The following is a 14,681-nucleotide window of genomic DNA, read 5'->3' on the forward strand; positions in this document are numbered from 1 at the left end:
AGCTACAAATGTCGTTTAATATCCATTTCCCTCTACCTCTGAAGTAATATATGTATATATATGTATACGGAAGGGGGATTATAACTGATAAGTGGTGAGTTAATACTTTCATATTCATCATCAATTATTTTGGCATTTACTTTCAAATTCAACAGAAATTGAATTGCAATTTTTATATCTATTGGGAGATTTTGCGTGCGTAGGCCTTTGAACAAATAGCTTCAGAACAAATAGGTTTCTTGCATTGCTCTATTTCTACCTCCCAATAGAAATTTTTTATTCAATAATATTCACATGTGGTGTCCTAGTACAAAAATAGTGCTGCACTGCAATAAATTTGCTGCTTGCATTAAAAAGATATTATTATACTATTACTATTAAATAAGTTAAATTATAGACTGTTTTGGCCTGATGCTCAGGTGTTGTTTCGTGTAACGGCGGTTGAAAAAAGCTAAAACATACCCTCGCTGAAGAAGGATCTTGCGACCCCCTGAAAAAATGTCTGGCGACCCCCAGGTGGAAAAACTATGTTCTATAGTTTCAAAGTTACCTTAAGCCATCCTTTTCAGTCTTGAGTCTCTCTCTCTCGATGACCAGCCCGACTGTGTTTTCGAATCGCTGAGGCGAGTGTGGAATCTTGCCCGGCAACTGGAACACCTTCAAAGATGAAGACTGGAATTAGGAAATGCTTCATACATTACTGCTTTAATTCTATTGTCCTTTTATTTTAATAAATCTTTATCGGTTGATTTGTTAATTTATTTGTTTTCCTTTCACTTCGGCTTACTTCTTCCTAATGAACACCATATTCTTTGGAAGCTTGAATTTCAAGTTAGTGGCACCTTTGGAGGACTTATTCCATATGAATTGGTTTCATCTTCTGAATAGTGATAAATAATTATTAAGAATAAATTCAATTTGTAAAAACGTTTTGCCACTGATCCGTTGAGCAAATTGCCTCCTTTTCATCCATATATCTTCCTTAAAGAAACAGATGGACAACTGTTTACAACAATTAAGCCCACACAATTTGAGATAAAGAAATTCCCTGGGGTTTCTGTTGCATAGCATTAGCAATTATCACTTGGACCATCGACGGATGGTCTCTTGTTTGTCACTTTCTCATAAGTTGCATTTTAACAGAGATCTTTCACATTCACAAATGATGCCTAATCCTCTTTTCATTTCGAAAGCGACCAGATTTGGAGTCAATGGGCCTCACTGTCGGACTTCTCAGCTCCAGAGGTCCTTTAGTCCTTTTATTCTCCCACCGCTGGACTGTGGAACACTCTCCTTGAGTACAAGCGTGGGAGGCAATGCATTATTACCCTGAAACAATTCTCATTGTAATTTAATAATTCACTTACACTTTTTTCTATTTCTTTATTGATATTCGCATCTTAAAAGTCAGTGCGAGCCTTTGGGGTCCTAAATATTAAATATATATATATATATATATATATATATATATATATATATATATATATATATATATATATATATACATACATACATATATATATATATATATATATATATATATATATATATATATATATATATATATATATATATATATATATATATATATATACATATATGAAAAGGCACACGTATATCACAACGCAGTTTATTCTAGCCGACGGCGTTTCGCAATATCCCATTTCACCATCAAGAAGAAGCTGATCTATTAGGAAACTTTTAGCTCAGTTTAGACTTCATGGTGCACGGGGATATTACGACGCACCGTCGGCAAGAATAAACTGCGTTTTGATATACGTGCTCCTTTTCCTAGATGTTCCCTTGGTACACATACACACACACACACACACACTATATATATATATATATATATATATATATATATATATATATATATATTGTAGGAAACCCACTAAAATTTGGAAAAAATTGAAAGTTTTTTATTTAAGCTTTCGGAGAGTGCATTCTCTCCCTCTTTCAGAAAGAGAAATAAAAGTTACATAAACTGAAAACAACTTGTCAAGGTAAAAGAAATAACATACAAGCATATTGGTTGCATCAGAATAACTGCCCTACGGTGGTTTGCCAATCTTGTTTAACAACTTAGCTACACTTACTACATGCTTTGCCATAATTGCATTACAGAAAAGGTCCAGTTTAAAATTTCTCTATGAATATATATAAGAGTAATTTTAAACTGGACCTTTTCTGTCATGCAATTATGACAAAAGCATGTAGTAAGTGTAGCTAAGTTGTTAAACAAGATTGGCAAACCACCGTAGGGCAGTTATTCTGATACAACCATATGCTTGTATGTTATTTCTTTTACCTTGACAGTTGTTTTCAGTTTATGTAACTTTTATTTCTCTTTCTGAAAGAGGGAGAGAATGCACTCTCCGAAAGCTTAAAATAAAAACTTTCAATTTTTCCAAATTTTAGTGGGCTTCCTACAATATATATATATATATATATATATATATATATATATATATATATATATATATATATATAATATATATATATATATATATATATATAGTGTGTGTGTGTGTGTGTACCAAGGGATCAGCTTAGAACTGGAAGTCATGGTTTTGGCGAACTTTCACATAGCTCGAGTATTGTCACAAGACATGACCGGGTACATTAAGACAAAGTGAACGGAAGTCCGGATTGCATATCCCCGAATCGTAACCGAGTACTGATGCCTTCCCTGAAAAAAGCGGGACGCCATATCTTAAAAACTAACCATAGAATCTTCTTAAAAATAATCTCATTATGTTTCCCACGCCTAAAACTTTGTGAGTCTTTCATTGAATTAGCCTAACCCAGCCTAACCTAAACTAGGGACATGGCCAAAAAAACTGGTCTGGTGCAATATATCTCGGGAAATTCCGTCAGGGTTGTCAGGTGATAAGACGGTCTGTAACTGAATCTTTTGATGTGACGTCATAACACTTTTTCTCCCAGTCCTGGAGTTACTTGGGGAACGTGCGTGCGTTTGTTCGTCACAACTGAGGAGGATATGCGTGAAAACTATTCATTCTGTCATAAACTTTTGTTAATGCTCTTTTGAGTTGTGCGACCTATCTTTTTTGGGAGATGGAGTCTCCATGTTTGCTGTGAGTGAGCAAGAAGGAGAAGGAGGATGGAAGATGGAGAAGGTTGTCTAGAAACAGCAACCCCATAGGAAAGCTGAAGGCAAAGAAGAAGAAGAAGAAGAAGCTGTGAGTGAGCATCTAATGTTGAAACTTTCTGTTTCTTTGCACACTGCATTTACAAGTTAAAATGTAATCATTCTTTCATTTTGCTATCTTGATTTTACGTTGTTTTTCAGTAACCATTTGTTTTGAAGCAATATTTTATGAACAAGTTTATTGATGCCTTTTCAGTGAATCTTTTCTCTGTATCTATTTCACAGTGACGGATCTGTGAACCCCTGTTACGATGCTCTGGATAATGAACCTAAAACAAAGAAGTGGTTATGTCATTGAAACGACAGAAGACTGTTTCTTTTTAATTATGCGGTGACTGATGCCTCTTACGTTAGGGAATATGTGTCTTACAATTTTGTTTAGTCCCTGTTCATTAATTGAGATTCCATTTTCTATGAATCATTTTCATTTTCTATTTTGGAAGTCGGAGTAAATGTCAGTTATTGGTAGATTTTTGGGGAGTAAGCCTCCAAAATAGTTTGTTATTGTTCTTGCTATTGTTGTTCTTGTTGGGGAGGTAGGAAAGGTCTATGGCGGAGCTTTAAAATGTCTGAAAATGTGTTTCCCGTCGAGTTAAAGATACAGTAATTTTAGGATAGGATATTTATGATTTATTTATTTGAATGAAAATATAAAAAATAAATAATATGCATGTTAAACAGTACAGAAAAATAATTTTTACTATAATATTTAAATTTTCGTTGGGGAAAGAAGGCTCTATTTGACCGTAGAACATGTTTAATATGTGTCCTTCTTATTTCATCGTAGTACATGTTTAGTACTTGTTGTTAGTTTGAATAGTACTAAGTATAAGTATTAATTGCGAAGATAACGAACATAATGTTAACAACTTATGCGTAAGGGGAAAATCATGCACTCGTCCCGAGTGAGCTGCAGGTTCGATCACGCCTTGCTGTGGCTCGGAATTTAATTCAGTGAAAACGTTCTTTCTTAGGACGTACCATATATACGTATATGTGTATATATATATATATATATATATATATATATATATATATATATATATATATACAGAAAAAGAGAGAGAGAGAGACGAGAGAGAGAGGAGAGAGACGAGAGAGAGAAGAGAGAGAGAGTGAGCAGAGAGAGAGAGAGATGAGGGGTATACACACACACACACACACACACACACACACACACACACACATATATAATATATATGAAATGACTGGTAAAAATGTTCTGTTATACCAGTATCCCATCTAAATAAAAGGACCCCAATAAAAAATGCAAAAAACAGAAAGTAAGTTCTATGTTTTAGAGACTGCTGAAGAGAGAGACAGCAGTCCTCTGAAATACAGTACATACTTTCTATATTTTGTCGCTTTTATGGCTCATTTTATTATATATATATATATATATATATATATATATATATATATATATATATATAATATCATATGTAACATATATAAAGAATTATGTATATATACTCATTTTCTGTGCTAGCAATACGTAACGTGCCAGCAATACTGCCAGAATTATTAATGCTTCCTATAATCTGTTAATTAGTGTTTCATCAACATACGTAAAAATATTGCGCTAAAATGAGTTTTGAAGGTGGGGTGCGTTTTAGCACCTGGATTCTTAAAGTCGAACGTGAAAAAGGATAGAAAAAAACTACGTCAGTCATTACCTCTCCCTCCTTGATGATGACGTCTTTGAAAGCTCCGTTGGTGAGGGTGATGAGGTTCATGTCTCCTTTAACCATGTAAAAGAATTCCTCCCCTTCCTCCAGATGGAAGTCCTTCCGCTGGTTCGGTCCTCCGACGTAAAACACCTTCAGTTGGCCGTCGCCGTGCCTGGCAAAATGTTTTAGGCACGAGGGTCTCAGTTGAGAAAATGCATCTACCTGCACTATAAACTAAGCTACAGAAAAGGTTATATCAAGTTGTAAGAAGATCAAAGCCCCTGTATCTCACTCAGTAATTGCAATATGCCAGAATCTCTGGAAATTTTCTTTTCATTCGACTATAGGTTTTTGGATCAAGTAAAGATAATCACCTCCATACGCGACTTGTATTGAAAAGCACTCCCTGATATTATGACCTCGTTAACATAGAGACTCCCCAATGGGAACAAGAATAGTTAAGCTATTCCGACAGTGCTGAAGAAGTATTATGTTTTCAACCTTCAACGCATTATATTATTTAAAAATCTCATTTACTAATATATATATATATATATATATATATATATATATATATATATATATATATACACCCACTCACACACATACACACACACACACACACACACACACACACACACACACACACATATATATATATATATATATATATATATATATATATATATATATATATATTGTTCCTAGAGGGAACTAGGTGAGGATGAAGCTGCAGATATGACCATCAACCTTATGTATGCAGATGACCATGCAATGATAGCCCCCAGCGCAGAACCTCTCCAAGAAAACGTCAACAACTGGAACGCGAACTTAACAGCTAATGGAATGCGGATCAACAAGAATAAGACAGAGATCATGCACCCTATCACGAACACCAAGTAACGTAGATTTAGAATTAGAAGGTTAGACATTGAAACAGTGTAGAAATTTCAAATACTTAGGAGTAGAATTTAGTGACCAACACGATTCAAACTGGAAATAAGTACCCGAATACAGAAACTCAGTAACAATCTGTATCTGCTCTACCCACTAATGAAAGACAGAAATATACCTCGCAAAGTGAAAACCATAATATACCTCTCTATTTTAAGACCAGTATTGACTTATGGCCATGAATCATGGACATTAACTTCAAGAACTAGAAGCCAACTTCAAGCAGCTGAAATGAAAGCCCTAAGACTCATAAAAGGTGTAACAAGACTGGATAGGCTACGAAATGAAGACATTAGAAGAGAACTGGGAGTGGAGGGGATACTAGATTTTGAGGAGAGAGGACAGCCTAGATGGTTTGGACACACCAAAAGAATGGAGGAGGAGCGATATCCTATAAAGTTTTTGGAATGGACACCGGAAGGAAGGAGACCGGTAGGAAGACCAAAAATGAGATGGCTACAAAACATAGAGAGAGAGAGGAGTAGAAAGGAGAGGCTCCAGTTTGCGGGAAGTTGATGAGATGAGGCTCTATGATGATCGCCAAGAATGGAGACAGTTCCTGAAGCAGGAGGACTGACAGGCCTGGAGGAGGCCTACCTGGCGTCTGGTGAGAAAAAGTGATATTATATATATATATATATATATATATATATATATATATATATATATATATATATATATATATATATAAAATGGTTTTTTGCCCCGAAGGAAAAAATGAAAAAGCGAGATTTCCAAGTACTTTCGGTCCTGTTCGGATCCTTTACTGAAAGGGTCCGAACAGGACCGAAAGTACTCAGCTATCTCGCTTTTTCATTTTTTCCTTCGTGGCAAAAAACCTTTTTATTTATACATAGCATCACGTTTTATATACTTCGTGATCAAGTTATTTCACAAATATATATATATATATATATATATATATATTTATATATATATATATTATATATAAATGTATATATATATATATATATATATATATATATATATATATATATATATATATACACGAATTTAGAAAATGTCACAGTGTCATAATTATGACGTAAACATCTTCAAAATGAATACTTGAGTAACAAATAACATTTGAAATGTTAAACATATTTGAAATGCATATCTACTGAATACATAAACAGTAGATACCGAATTTAATCAAAACAATATTGACTTGCTAATCGTTCTCGGAATCTATGGAACTGGTTTTTGTTTCTCCCTTTCCACGTATAAATTCATGCAAGTAAGAGTTTTTAAAACCATTAACCTGAATCAGGTATATTATAAGTCTCTGTTGTATGTTTATTCAACCACATATATGCTAATAGTCCTTACGTTTTATTATAATTAATTGAAAGTAATGAATATTTCAGCCGCGTTTATTTAGTAAAGAAGTTTCTCTATTCTTCTTATTACTGACTTTTCCTCTGTACTCAGGTTGGCTATTAAAACGGCCCTGAGCAAGAGGAATCCACAATGAGTCATTTAGCATCTTTTGTCGATTAGGCTAAAGATCCAATTTGTACTGCATTTTGTATAATATATTCAATTTGACAAATACCACGTTTTTGACGTGAATCCCCCATTTGAGTAGTACAGAAGAAAAGTCAGTAATAATAAGAATAAAGAAACTTCTATACAAAGTAAACGTGGCTGAAATAGCTATTATTTTCAATAAAACCTGTATTAATGAATGTCTTCTTTCAGCATATTATTATTATTATTATTATTATTATTATTATTATTATTATTATTATTATTATTCTTATTATTATTATTTGTGTATGGTGGAAACAGACCTTCTTTCAAACATGTTTTATTGAATATAATGGCAGAATTTACAGAATTTATTTTATACAGAATTAATCCAATTATTTTAATGACTTAGTTCTCTGGCACAGCTGCTTAGAAATTTCAGTGCGCCAGAGAAGAATTAAGAGAATTCTGTATAAGATAAATTCTGCCATTATATTCAATAAAAGATATTATTAATATTCTTAATTATTATTTCAGTAGACGAAACCTATTCACACGGAACAAGCACACCAAAGGGACCATTGACTTGAAATTCAAGCATCGAAAGAATGTTGGTTTCAACCTCCCACCGCAGACCCCACACTGCAGCATTAACTGATCATGATACAGAGCCAATAATTTTTCATCTCCCTGGGGGAGGCGTTTACCCGCGATAACTGAGCGCCATGCTACGACGCTAGCCACCATGCCAGCGGACCAGATCTCATGGCAGCTTATTTTGTTTCCTTTTCAAAAAACTAAAGCCAATTTCGCTTTAAAATGACACCAGAATGAGAGAATGAGTATCATAGCACGACCAGGGACTTCATAAAGTGTTTGCAAAGAAAAATATTGCTTATCCTAGTCAATGAAATTGTACCTGATGGCCGATATCAGTTTCCGTAACAATGGCCTCTTGAATATGCAGCAATCTCTTTAGATGCCAGGAACTCAACGGCAAATAAAAATTAAAAGAGGTATTGACGGTAAGGCAGATGGTATAGTATCACCTTCATAACGTTGCCACTGAATAACTAGAAAATATTGACAACAATTAAAGAGCCGGGACATGACATCGAAAAAATAAAACTGAAGGAATCCGCACAGTCCTCCTCCAGGAGTCAAACTTTTATAATGCCACAAGAGAGAGAGATTAAGTATATCTTACTTTAACGAGAACACTGAGCTGATAAAAAACTCTCCCAGGGCTGGCCCGAAGGCTTATATTATTCTTTTACGTGGCTAGAAACCAATTGGTTACCTAGCAACGGGACCTACAACTTATTGTGGGATCCGAGCCACATTATATCGAGAAATGAATTTCCAATCACCAGAAATAAATTCCTCTGATTCCACGTTGGCAAAGCGGGGAATCGAACTTGCGACTACCGAATCGGCAGGCGAGCACGCAAGCCACTCGTCCAACGAGGAGTATAAGAGAGAGAGAGAGAGAGAGAGAGAGAGAGAGAGAGAGAGAGAGAGCAATTTTATTTAAATCTATATTTCTTTCAATGGGCAGCTCCGTCTCTTGCAGATAATAAAATTGGTAACAGCGCAATCCAAACCAATACAATGAAATACATCATTATATAACAAGAGTGAAATAGTTATTATATAATAATTGGGAAATAGAAATTAAATATAATGCTACAGTGACCAGTCCACTCTATGATTTCACCGATTCCGATGAAGATTGTAACAGATTTCAGCCAGGTGAAGATTTACTTAATCAATCTCGGGATTTTGCCCAGGAGTTACATTGCCCATGTCACCTTGACTTGCCCTAGAATATCTCTTGTTTAACGGCGCTAGAATAGAATAGAATACTGAATTTTGTCCAAAGACCAAGCGCTTGGGCCTACAAGGTCATTCAACACTGAAACGGAGACTGGGAGTAGAAAGGTTTGAAAGGTGTAAGAGAAAGAAAACCTCGCTGTTATATACTGAAACAATTGTTAGGAAAGGGTGGATAGCAAGATGGAAGAGAGAGAATACGGATGGTGGTACAGTAAATGGAATGAAAGGAGTTGCAGCTAGGTGTCGAAGGGACTGTGCAAAGAATCTTAAGTAATGCCTACAGTGCGCCGAGTGATGTGCACTGATGGTGGCTTTACACTACGAACGAAATCTCGAGAGGGTTTGCCCTCTGTCTAAACCGATATCTCTCATTTGAACTACAGCATCACAAATGTTGCTTTTAGTCCGATATTTGCACAAGACCTGAAATACGAAAGGATTCATATCTGGAGAAAATATTCGGTGTTCCTGTTTCCCAGAGAAAGGAAATATATATATTTTTATCAAAATTTTTGCCTTCTCGCAAGTTACGTTTTGTTTGCCCTTTTGTAAATGTGGTTTATTCAGATATTGGCCTGTCGTTAAATGCCAGTCATTCAAGGCCTGCCTGTTTATCTAAATAAGAAATTCTTGAATATAGAAAAAAAATTATAAATGAATTTTAACATTCATAGTGTCCCAAAAGCAGACTTGATCAAATGCTTCTAAAGGAGTAATCGATAGCTGCTAAGTGACTAAAGAATAGCTTCTGCAGGTTCGATCAAGTGGGGATGCGTTTGTTATATGTTTGTGTGTGTGTGTGTGAGAGAGAGAGAGAGAGAGAGAGAGAGAGAGAGAGAGAGAGAAGGTAGAAGTAAAGTGAAATCAATTTATTTGGTGACTTGTTTTCATTTTTTGACAGTTCGGATGCACTGGCATTATTTTGTGCTCGAAGTCAATTCTAACTCTAAATTCAAGGGCAGAACTTTGATTGTGGTTGAAGCATTGTGCTTCAGAAACAACAATAATTCCACTTAGAAATTGGGAAGAAGATAACTATGTGATTCTGCTGAATAGCAATGAGATATTGTATTATGATTTATCTATCTGTTATGTGGCAAATAATAAGAGTTTTTTAGTGTACATATTGCGTTATATTTCACCAAAACCGTTGAGAAAAATCATTTAATGTTCTCTGAACTCAGATGTAAAAAAATTGACAAGGTGTTATTTTCCAAAGGTTTAGTTGTGTGGTTATAAAGAGTCAGTCTGGGGAAATGATTGACTTCCAAGCGAATGCTGAGTCATGCAACTCTTAAATCCTACCCCACTCGTAGTTCAAGTTGAGATAATATGCGTCGTAACGTTCAGTCAAAAAGTCTGGAAAAATATGTTGCTGATTGTAAATAAATTCTAAAACGGCTGATGCAGACACCCTAGACTGAATGTGGAGACAATGTCATCCCTTCATTCACAAAGAAAAGTTGTTTCTCAGCATCCAGAGATCGTATCAATATTAAATACCTTTATACGTATAAAGCTAACAGTAAATAAACGATGACCACTCGTCCAGCTCAGAACTATAGTTCCTAGTTTTAAAAGATTATTCTGACAGTGAGCTTCGCACCTACTGACCTGAAGCAATCCCCTCTTTCACACAAGTTAACACATCAATATTAAAGGTATACTATATACATACATATATATATATATAAATATATATTAATATTATACATATAAAAATATATATTGTATATATATATATAGATTTATAGATATTATATATATTATATATACTATAAATCATATAATAGTTATATATATGATAATATAAATATATATATGTATATATATATATATATATATATATATATATATATATATAATATATATATATATATATATTCAAAAAATTCTTTAAGTGCTAATGCGCATGCGGCATGTACACCGTACTGGCAACTCCGATCTTCAAGGTTGAAGTCTTAAGAAAGGGCTAAGCAAAAACCTGCTACTAACACGATGATGTTATTTATTTCCAACACTACAGCTGTTCTAACCAAGCTACCTTCTTCTATATTTACGGCGTAACTATATTCTGTTGTATAGTATAATACAGTAAAAGAAAAATTGATCGGAAAGGTGAACATCTAACTTAAATTGCACAGTTCGGAAAGGTGAATATAAACAAGTTTGACAGGGGAGAGAGTCCCAGTAAGTTCCCAGCCACTGGTGGGTTTCTACGTCCACTCCGAATGGAAATCCACAAACCAAACTGGTCCAGGGCGACGTAACTCCCTCCTGTCCACCTCAGTTTATATTGAGAGGCTTTCCAGCATCCTTCGAATTCAAAATATTCCAACTATTAATACTGATCATACCTTTCTTGGGTCTCCCAAGGACGGACGATGATCCCCATCGCAAGGGTTCATGTCAGGTTGGAATGGAATGTAGAGTTTAGGCCAAAAGCCCCAGGCGCTGGGATCTATGGGGTCATTCATGGCTGGAAAGGAAGCTGAGAGCGTGTAGGTTTGAAAGGTGTAACTGGAGGAAAACCTCACACTTGCACTATGGAATAATTGTTAGAAGCTAGAGGCCGAAGGGACGTTGCAAAGAACATTTAGTAATGCCTACAGTGCACCCCATGAAATGCATTGATGACACAACCCCTCTATGGGGGATGTATGGAACCTCCTTCATAGCGGACAGAGGGGGAGGTGGTTTCAGCCGCACCAACTAGACGCCCACAGTTGCCATGGGAACCATCTCTTCACCGGTGGGAGATCCAAGACTTTTTTTTTTTTTTTTTTTTTTTTTTTGTGAATCACCAGCAAATAAATCAAAATTATCACTTGGACTGTACAATAATTATGATAATAATGGGATAAAAAGCTGTTCGGGAAAATGGGCAAGATGTACCCATTAGACTAGTAGACCTCGAATTCTAAATAAGGTTTTATACGAACACACGCATGCACACCCAAACATACCTACTAAATCATATATATATATATATACGTATATATTTGCCTCAAAGACTGAATAACAATGATTTAGCCAACCCAGTGAAAGTTCCCAATCTAGTATCAGTTCCCTAACTCTTTAGGAATTCTGAAAACTCCATTTCACTGAAGACACTTCTCAGCTTCCCAATGACAAAACCAAGAAGAAGAAAATAATACGAATAGAACGGGAGCCTTGGTAGGTCCTATCCAAAGCTGGTCCCTAGAAGCCTCTCTCTCGGTGACCACTGGCTGCGTGGTTAGCATATCAAGTGATGAGGCGTTGCGTTCATGTGTCGTGAGTTATGAGGTCTGAGTTGTAAGAGTCATTATCTTGGGACAAATACCACTCTAGCTTTCATAAAATGAATACTGACTACCGAGCTATTACCAGTTGAGAAATCATATGGTCTTAAGAACTCGCGGAGCAGAGAAAATGGGTAAAAATAAAAGAATTTGACTGAATAAGGCAGAGAGAAAGAAAAATGAAATGTAAGACAACCTAAGATTCAAGATTCTAATTTCCCTTCAGTAATAAATTCAAGAGAGAGAGAGAGAGAGAGAGAGAGAGAGAGAGAGAGATAGTTGATATCATTAAAGTCAAGTTAATCATGCCTCCTTCACTGGTGCAGACAAATGGAAATAAGCCAAAGCATTTATCGTTAACATCAAGATAAATTACATCACAATCTCTGTTAGATATAAGTCACAAACCCGTTGAATACAGTCATTGAATACATTCATTTAATTAAACCTAAAAAAACAAAAACCCGTTCACTGCTCGAAGACTTAACATTACCAGAACACACAATATTATCTTATTTCTAAAAGAATGCAGATTATAATCATTACTTTCGCTCTCATTTGCCAGACTATGTTGTTTCTGTTCCTGGATGTATGTCCAACATAAGCTGCCAGACACGCTATGTTTGTACGGCACAATACAAATATCATGAAGGCTTATGTAAACGCTTAAGAAATGCCAGTGACCACACAGTATTATTATGTCAGAATGTAAGGCGGTAGACCATTGCAAATTGCACATACACAGGAATATTATATGTGCATATATATATAAATATATAACAGTGAGACTGGTCTTAGGACAAGTTCTGAATGTCTGAAGAGCTAGTTTACCCACATCAGAAGTTACTTTCACAAACAACATAAAAAAAAAAAATAGTATGGTCCTCAAAGTGTGGAGGGCCGTATTTTGTCATTAATTTTTGTTTGTTTGTTTGTGTGTACACTCTTCTTAAACTTTACTCAACACTTATTCGTTTGTTTCTTTAAATCGAAATTAGCCTATGCAATACTACGACCCAAAACGGGTTAAAGGTAAAGTGAGCTGGCAACTCGAGTAAAACTCGTTCTGTGCTGACCGCTTATTGGCTGATGGAGGGGTGTGTCTGGTGCTACCCTGTGGTCTATGTAAATGGGACAAGACGTAAACTTCCTTAGCAACGTACCAAAAATAGTATACAACAAATCTTGTAATACCGAAGACGGACCCTTTCAAGCGTAATCTAATGCTGAGCCCTTAAAGTTGAAGGTAATTTAGTTTAATACTAGAAAATAAAACTTTGTGATAATAATGAAATACTAAGCTAAAAAAAAAACCTGTCTTAGCAATCTAAAACAATTACTTACATCATTTTGTTGCATACTGGCGGTAAAAAGTATTTCTTGTTTTCTTCAATCCACTTGGGAATGTTATAATGTACAAAGACGTCCTTCGGTCCCATTTCGTCTTCTGAGCAAAACTGTAAAAACAGTATTTAGATAAATTTAAAATGATTGCGGGAAAATGAAAACACTATCACGAATGCCTATCAAATTAACATTCAACGTAACGCACTGTAAAGATGTTAGACACGGCAAATTCATGAGCGTGATAAGATAATTCGTGTTTAAACTTTTCAGAAAGTGATTCCACCATTTGAAGACCTGCTTATCTGATATCAAGATATGATTACCTGATTATGAGCTAGTTGTCCGACGTTAGAACTGCCGCTGATTTCAAGGGAAACTGAAACAGCACCTGTGTGTTAATCGTGTCAACAGACACAATCTTCGTCCAGGAGGGTATAGTAGCGCTGTGCCAACTAAGATCTGAGCAACATTTCGCGCGAACAGCTATTCTTCTTCTTCCTCATGAACTCCGCTTCCTTCTCTTGGCTGTTACAACTGCCGACTACCCTCCACCCGGCAGGCGACGCAACGAGCGGCCTCTTGACTCTGAGCCTGACGACCCTCGCCTCCAAGTGCATTCTTCCACATCCATAATAAGCTCAAAATTTCATCACCACGTTAATCGTGCACCATAAAAGTGAACAGAAACACCTGGAGCACAAACAAACCCAAGAGTCACCTGTATGTCTCGACGCTCAAATTCAAATAAAAAAATAAAAAAAAATTTATTGACACATAAATGCGTCAAAAGAAGTTGTTGGTCTTGCTATACAGCCCACTCAAAACAATCATGAAGTTACAGTTATTTTTATCAAATGAAAACACTTTCTACATAAATGATTTCGAAATTGTACAAAGTGAATTTACACAAACCTTATAAGACTATTCCACAAGATCAAAATTACA

At 35.5% G+C, this 14,681-nt stretch overlaps 1 protein-coding gene across 1 annotated transcript in view; it reads right to left on the bottom strand.

Annotated features, from left to right (window-relative positions):
* LOC135195840 (3-hydroxyanthranilate 3,4-dioxygenase-like) overlaps nucleotides 1–14,372 on the bottom strand; it is a 30,057-nt gene extending 15,685 nt beyond the window's left edge. The window contains exons 1-4 of the mRNA XM_064222357.1: nucleotides 14,060–14,372; nucleotides 13,734–13,846; nucleotides 4,852–5,017; nucleotides 551–657 (exon numbers count right to left, since the gene is read on the bottom strand). Of these exons, the coding sequence (XP_064078427.1) occupies nucleotides 551–657; nucleotides 4,852–5,017; nucleotides 13,734–13,828 (368 nt within the window). The 5' untranslated portion in view covers nucleotides 13,829–13,846; nucleotides 14,060–14,372. The remainder of the gene's footprint in view (nucleotides 1–550; nucleotides 658–4,851; nucleotides 5,018–13,733; nucleotides 13,847–14,059) is intronic.
* Nucleotides 14,373–14,681: the final 309 nt, after the last annotated feature.

The sequence above is a fragment of the Macrobrachium nipponense genome, chromosome 16, assembly GCF_015104395.2.
Source record: "Macrobrachium nipponense isolate FS-2020 chromosome 16, ASM1510439v2, whole genome shotgun sequence".
Taxonomy (NCBI): domain Eukaryota; kingdom Metazoa; phylum Arthropoda; class Malacostraca; order Decapoda; family Palaemonidae; genus Macrobrachium; species Macrobrachium nipponense.